The 8,087-nt window shown below is 35.5% G+C and overlaps 1 protein-coding gene across 5 annotated transcripts in view; it reads right to left on the bottom strand.

Annotated features, from left to right (window-relative positions):
• Pura (Puratrophin-1-like) overlaps positions 1–8,087 on the bottom strand; it is a 254,730-nt gene that overhangs the window by 7,254 nt on the left and 239,389 nt on the right. For all 5 annotated transcript variants that reach the window (XM_017633296.1, XM_017633311.1, XM_017633318.1 and 2 more), the window contains 4 exons: positions 6,699–6,824; positions 2,283–3,043; positions 2,045–2,209; positions 1,599–1,938 (listed from right to left, as the gene is read on the bottom strand). In XM_017633296.1, coding sequence (XP_017488785.1) covers positions 1,599–1,938; positions 2,045–2,209; positions 2,283–3,043; positions 6,699–6,824 — 1,392 coding nt within the window. The remainder of the gene's footprint in view (positions 1–1,598; positions 1,939–2,044; positions 2,210–2,282; positions 3,044–6,698; positions 6,825–8,087) is intronic.

The raw sequence follows: 8,087 nt of genomic DNA, 5'->3' as shown, positions 1-8,087 counted from the left end.
TTGTCTATATCTATCTCGATTCGTTTTGGCTGTTACAAACAACCGTTATGTGAACAAAATTAATATACCCTTGTGCACAAGTGCGCTCGGGTATAAAAAGATAGAAAATAAATAAAAATTTAATTTAACAAAAAATACATACACGTATGTAAATAAAAAAAAACATATAATCTAAAAGAAACAAAAAAATTAAATAAAAATAAGAAATGAAAGCAAATAAATTCAAATAAAGTAAACACAGAATAAAAAATAAAACGAATAGAGACTATAAAGACAAGATAAAAATCAAATACAAATACAACATAATTATAGAAAACGAAATAGAAAGAAACAAAATAAAATAAATAAATAATGTAAATTAAAAAAAAATGAGATGAAAGAAAATATAATAATGAAAGAACAATGGAATAAAATTTTCTAACTAAAAAATAAAAAAAAAACTGAAATTAGAAATAAAATAAATAAGTAATAAAACACAATAAAATAAAAAGAAAGTAAATTTAATCAAAGTAAAATGAATTCAAAAAAATAAAATGAAAATTTGTGAATAAAATAAATAACCAAAAATTATGTTAAATAAAGAATAAATATTTTCAATAATAAAAAATATAATTAAATAAAAAATTCAATTAAACATAAATATATAAAATATACTAAATTCAAGAAAAAAATAAAAACAAAATAAATTAAATTATTTGAAATGGCTTGAATAAAATTAAACGAAAAATTTGATAAAATTTACTTAAAGAAATAAAAAATCAAAATATACTGATAGCCCTTGTCGCTAGTTCCTTTTGAATAATTTATAATTATATTTTTAATAAATAAATAATAAAACAAAAAAAAAGTTCTAGCATTTTGATTGTTAATAAAGTTTTCTTTGGAGATTTTTTCAATCATATTTGCGTCTTTAAAACTACTTTGTGCACACTAGGGATGGGTAAATTCGATATTCAAAGCTTCGATATTAGATTTTTAGTCGAATTTTAGCTCCAAAATAGCGAATTTTTAAAATCGAACTTGTGGTGCTAAAACTCTAAAAAAATCGAATTTCGTCTTTAGTGTTTACAAACATTTTGTAATTTTTTTTGGATTGATTCTTTCATACTTAAATAAAAAACATGATAAATTTGAAACGTTTATCGATTTTTTCTGACATTTTTTTACGTCGCTTTTTTTAAGTCTTACATAAACTTATAAACTTATTTTTGGTTGTGAAGCTAAGAATAACCTACGAATAATTAATTACATTAATATAAGTTCAATTCAATAACTTTATCGATTTTTGTTAGCATTTTTACAAACAACCTTTTAAATTTTCAGTAAACAAAAAAAAAAAATGAAAATTTGAATAAATCGAATTTTTACCATCGAATTTCGTTTCGAATAATTGTATCGTTGGGAAATGTTCGAAATTCGGAAAAAATCGAATTTCAACCCCTTACAACTCATCCCTAGTGCACAAATATGTTGATCAAAAAGGTTTCAGTAAAAAAAAAATAACGACAGTAAAAAAAATAAACGCTAAATCAATGGCTAATTTTATAATAAATTTTTTATTCGAGTTTAATAAGTAATTATGTTCACACCATATCTACCTTAAAAAATGCGGTGCCATATTCGCTCATCAGCGTATCACTTTTCGGTTTATTTTTATTATAAAGCGCATACAAGTAAAATTTCGATTCCATTTCTAAGAAGGCGCTGCCAATCTTCAACGGATTACGTTCGTAACGTTCCAATTCGTTGAGAAAATGCCATTTGTGGAATTCGAAGATCTTCTCAATGTTGCCGAAAATGACATTACGTTGGCCGCGTAACGGCTGTGGTATGTCTTCGCGCAACAACTCGTCAACATAATTTTCAATAACATAATTTAACGAGTGTACATAGTCGCGTTCAGTGCCAATCATTTCACGCATGATCAATAGAAGCGTTCTAGAAAATCCAAGGGAAGAGCAACACAAGGTTAGCGCGCTTAATGAAATTTATGTATGTATGTATGTATATTTAAAAGTAGTTAAGTAATTATTTATGTACGCACTTTTGTATTTTCGGATCCAAACAACTCAGTTCTTCCAGCTTCGACAATTCCAAACTCGAGGCGTGGTATTGTAGGTGTGCATTTGCCTCCATGGGTGAATGTATATCATTGTAACGCTTAACGGGTCGTTCGTAACATTCAAAGTCCAATTCATCGCTGTTGTGACTAAAATTGTTGTATATAAATATGTAGCTGTTAGACAATAATTGCATTTAACAACACCTCACTCCCAACTTACCTCTTGCCATACAAATTTGCCGCCTCATTGAGACTCTGACACGAGCATACCCGCGTCAATTTGGGATTTCCTTCGCAGCGTTCGCAGCCGCCCACACCAGAGTCGGCAATTTTCGATTGCTCCTCCTCGCCATCCTCCAGCTCCAACTCTTCACCATCCACATCCAGCATTTCATCCATATCCTCCATATTGCGACTTTCGCGCCAACACTGACACGTCTGCCCATCGAAGGAACCAATACCCGAACTGGAGCGATGACTCAAACGATTCATGCGCGGCACTGGTGTGCTAGTGATGACGGCCACGTGTTGTAGTTGCTGCGGCAACTGCTGCTGTTTGCTCAAATTGCTGCTGTGGCGACTATTGCTGAGGTTGAGACTATTTGGTTTGTTGTTGTTGGTTGGCGCATCACTGCACACAACTTGGCGGCTAACATTTTCAGTTGTCTCTGTCGTTGACTGCTCAATGTTGCTGTTTTCTTCTTGCCCCAATTGTTGCTGTTGCTGTTGGCGGTACTTTTCTAGCAGCAGCGTAGCACCAGTCACTTCGGCCAGTCGCTGCATCTCCTGCTGCACATGTGGTTCGAGATTGTGTACCGTCAGCAGGTGTTGCAGCCGTGATGCAGCCTCTATGCGTTCGCGCGCCGACTCTAGTTTTTCGGCGAAGCAGTCGAGCGCTGATTTCAGATTGACGGCGCTGTCATGCAGCGCCTCCACGTTGATTGCAGCATCGTACAAATCGCGTCCCTTGGCCAAGTGTTTCTGTGTGGGCGAGAGATGGTAGAGGAACGAATAAGTAAAAGGGGATACTTTGGTAAAAATCTTAAATAAAAATATACGCTGATCTCAAGAAGTTGAAAATTTTTATTTACGGCGCAAATAGAGATATGAAGGTGGCTAGAAAGACGAGAAGAACTACCAGATATAACCGATACATGGAACCACAGGTGGCGACTGAAGAGTCAACTATGTTTTCTGATCAGCCTACTTAGTACTACACGACCTTGTAACAAAGATTGAAGTCGGGATGTAGGCAAGGGACTACACAATGGCGGTCTTTGCTGGTGTTGAGTGGCGTCTCACAACGCTACATCTGGATCTATGAATCATAAAATGCTTCTACTTCATATTATCTGGAAGATTGCTGACTTAGGAGGAGGAAGCGAAAATCAAATCAGGGTGTGCAGGGAGTTCCAAAGCTGATGTAAAGGCCGCTCTTATCTCTTTAGTAGTTGTCCAAGAATTAGTGTATATGCACTCTTCTCACGACAGTCGGGTCTACATAACCATAATTTAATTTTTAGATTTTTTGTTTTAAAAATATTTTTATTTAGTTTCCTCTTTTTCGTTAATAATTTTTTTTTATTTAATTTTCATTTTAGTTTTTAGATTTAATTATTTAAAAATATCTTTTTTTTTTGATTTCGTTCAAGTTTTCGGAACCAATTGTTATTTTTTTAATTAATGCTTTTCTTTTTTCTTTTAATTTAACTCTTCTAATTCTTAGATTATATTACAGTGGTATCTGGCTGGAGTGAACACCCGATGCTACGAACACCTCGAAAGAGTGACCATGAAAATTTTTCTATTAAGTACTCTATAGAGTGAACAATTTTGAGTCTTTGTAGAGTGAACAAAATTTAAAGCCAATTCATTCCAAACTCAAAACTCTAACGAAAACTTAATAACAAAAACGATAATCCCTTCGCCAGGCCGATCCCGTAAATCCCCGTATAAGGGGTTCTCAACTCGGAGAATCGGCAACTAGTGAAGTGTGAAGACCATCTGAAGACTTGTAACTTTGCCTCTGGTGTGAACACACTTTGGTCAACCGTGAGGTCACTGTCCAATCCGACGAAGCATGACGACAAAGTTGCATATTTTTTGGCGACCACGCTTCGTCCGACCCGGAGCGATGCGCGAGCTATTTTAGCCGACAGTTCATACTGCATCTTCCGGCGGACAAAGCTAAACGTAGAGTGACCAGAAGGCTGCACAAACCCCAACAACCAAGTGGGGAGAGTGGTTCCACTGCTTAAACCGGGGAAACCGTCCAACAAAGGAGAGTCTTCTAGCCCGATAGCTCTCCTTTCCCCGTTTGCGAAGACACTAGAGACCTTCTACTCCCGCACTACACAAATTACTCAACCCCAGCGAAGCATCAACATGGGTTCCATAAAGTGCACAGCACAACAACAACACTTGACGCCATAAACAGCCAGATAACTCGTGGCCTTAACCGAAACTCCCCATGTGAGAGAACTATTGAAGTAACGCTACCAGAAGACAAACGGTCGGCGGCGAATTACCTGAGTGGTCGAAACTCGTCAGTGATCTTTAGAGACAAATCGAGCAAACCTTGGAAAATAAAACAGGGAGTTCAACAGAGTGGTGTCCTTTCCCACTACTGTTCAACTTTTACATTTCTAAGCTCCCTCAACCACCAGAGGTAGTCTCGATTGTGTCTTATGCTGACGATTGCTCAATAATGGTTATCTCGCCGAGCTTTCTCGCTTCGTCACTGCACGGAGCCTAACCCTCTCCCCTATAAAATCCTCAGCAACGCTTTTCACCACTTGTACGAAGGAGGTCAGACTGCAACTGGGTATTCTCGTCGATGACGAACCAATTCCGACGTTGAATAACCCGAAGGTCTTCAGTGTAACCTTCGAAGGTCTGCTCTCCTTCTCGGTGCATACAACCGCAATTGTCAATAAAGTATAAAGCCCCAACAAAGTCCTCAAGTCGCTAGCCGGCAAACAAAGAAACGTTGTTAGCAACGTTCAAATCAATAGGCCGGCCGGTTCTCAAATATGCAGCGCCTGTGTGGTTACCGGGGACTAGTAGGACGCAGTGGATAAGCTGCAGACCTGCCAAAACACTGCACTCAGAAAGCGACAGGATTCCTTCTGATGTTGCCGCAACATCACCTGCGCGACGAGGCACACATGCTGCCGATTAAGGAGCATAATACAATGCTCTGCAAGCAATTCCTAGTAGGGTGTTATCATGTTAGCACCCAAAAAGACATCTGATTGCGGAAGAACCCTCGCCACGGCACGTCAGAAGGCATATATATGAACTGACGGACGAAGTCCGGGGTTCATAAAACTATCTCTGAATCCAACAACTTACCGACAGGCCTTGAACGAAATTCAAAGAGAGCCAGTCCCGAGTTATATAGACTATCGACCTGTGAATGCCGTTCTGGACACGCAACCACCTGACGTGGACTACACAGAGCTTCGTCTGCCTCGGGAGAATCGGACCACATAGCCCAACTTCGATCGGGCTACTGCAGGAGGTTGAACTCATACCTGAACAGAATAAATGCAGATGTGCCAAATGAATTCCCGTCATTCGGAGAGACGCTCCATGACACGCAGCATCTCTTCGCATGCCCCCTGAACCCCACCCGGATAATGTGTCTGGCCTTATGGACAGACCCCATCGAGGCTTCACGCTTCCTGGGCCTACCGCTATAGCGTTTACGTCAACGATACAACTACAACAGGAAACATGTGTTGGGATTAACTGTGTGAAAAGACGACACTTCAGAGTTCTTAAAAATTTTACTTTAAAAGACGCACTGCGCAATAAAATTGATTGTAAAGAACAAAAAACTCAATCTGGATATAGTGAACAATCTGTTTTCTATGAACTGGTCTTGCATTAATTAGTTCACTCGACCCAGATAGCACTGTATTTACAAAAAAAAATTTTAGAGTTTTTATTTTAAAAATATTTTTGCTATTTATTTAATTTCTGCTTTTACGTTAATTTTTTTTTTTTAATTTTTGGATTTTATTTAAATTAATTTTTAGATTTTTTGTTTTAAAAATATTTTTATTTTTTTATTTAATTTCTTCTTTTTCGTTGATAAAATTTTTTTATTTAATTTTCATTTTAAGTTTTAGATTTTATTGTTTAAAAATATCTTTTTTTTTGATTTCGTTCAAGTTTTCGGAACTAATTGTTATTTTTTTTTAATTAATGCTTTTCTTTTTTTCTTTTAATTTAACTCTTCCAATTTTTAGATTTTATTACAAAAAAAAATATTTTTTAATGTCATTTAGCTTTTAGTAACTAAATTATTATTTTTTTTGAATAATCAATTTTTGTTATAAATTTTTATAATCTTTAAATTGATTGTATTAAAAAGAAAAATATTTTTGTTTTAATAAGTATGTAATTTTTAAAAAACTTCATACTAAAAGACAAAATGAAAAACGCTAAGACCTCCAAGTAGGTCAATTAGTCTTTCGAAAGACAGAAAAGAGCTTTCGGGACAGGTGCCAGAATTTGCAATTGTCTTACAGAATTGCCCTTTAACTTAAATTGGTTTTGCAAGATTCTTTAAATTTCTTATGTAGATTATTATAAAATCGAATGAAAAGTGTTAAGTATATACGCTTACCATTGAAATAAAGTAATATTTTTCGAATTCCTGTTCTTGCTCTTTTATGGCGGTTTCACAGTCGAACTGCAGATTGGCAAAACGTTGCAGAGTATCATTGCCATCACTGGTGATCCAAGATGTTACCTGAAATTTGAATGAAGAATTGGATAAATTCATGATTATATTTACGTATGTATACACAAGTTTATTTTATTTTTCTGTTTATGTACATATGTAGGTACATTAGGGCGGGTACACTTTTTTGTCTATGAAATTCTAACCAAAGTTGCCGAAAAGGCAATGGGTCTAAAACCAACTTCGAGCTGTCAAATTGCGAATATAGTTTTTTCCTTAGCAGCGTTTTATTTTGCTCTAGTGACGTAAAGAAGTGTATTATTATTTTTTTTTTTCATAATGCTAAAGGGGGTCTTTTTGTATGTGGAGCCCGTTTCCGGACTTAGCTTTTTCTTAAATATTCGCCAGCGGGCGTAACTGTGAAAAATGTAAACATTTCTTAGTTTATAAAAGAAAAAAAAAACCAATATTTTACTTTTCCGCGAAATTTTTTCACACTTTCAAAATTTAATGTATAAAATTTTTCAATTAAAAATTGGTCGAAACGAGCTTCAAATCTTTATAAAAAAAGGTTCGTGGAAAATTCAGGTTTGGTTAATGGTTCAGTTAATTAATATCAGAAGAAAAAACGGCTAATCCGGTTTAAAACTGGCACACATCCCTGATTTGCACTATCCGAAATTAAATGTCATTTGTTGTCAAACAAGTGAGAATACATTAGAGGTCTTCACACTGGAAATGTTGCTTTGTTAGTTAGCAGTTTTTTTTACAGTTTAAGGTACATTTTACTTTTGTTAACCCAATGAAACCCAATGAAACAAAAAAAGCTAAATGTACGTAAAACTGCGATCTAACGAACCAAGAAAACGGTGTGAAGACCCCCCCATATTGTCAAACGGAGCTAAATAATTCAATAGGCTGTCCGCTAGTTTTTTGACTACCAATATGTATAATCAGCAACGTCATGGATTAAGGAAAAGAAGGTTGTATCAAAATATGTACGTCAACAATATTGGTTGCCAATAAATGGCTTAGGGCCGTTTTCACAGCAGAGAGTTAACACACATTCGGCAGTTAACTTTTATATTTTGTACTGAAAATCTTTAGTTAACTGCCGATTGAGAGTTAACTTGTCAATGGGAAAACGGACCTTAGTGAAAGCTAGCCATAAGCATTTATAATTAATTTTGCTTTTGCACATTTTCCCCATCAATTTTCATATCTTCTCGAATTGGTTTACTTCGCACGGTGTAGTTTTATGACCGCTTTAATAAATAACAAACATTTGGTATGGATCTGTGTATGTCAGTTAAGTCGCACACATGTATTATA

This window comes from Rhagoletis zephyria, unplaced genomic scaffold, assembly GCF_001687245.7.
Source record: "Rhagoletis zephyria isolate East Lansing unplaced genomic scaffold, Rhagoletis_zephyria_1.1 Rzeph_scaffold_00104, whole genome shotgun sequence".
Classification (NCBI taxonomy): Eukaryota; Metazoa; Arthropoda; class Insecta; order Diptera; family Tephritidae; genus Rhagoletis; species Rhagoletis zephyria.
This window is presented reverse-complemented; position numbering and strand designations above follow the sequence as displayed.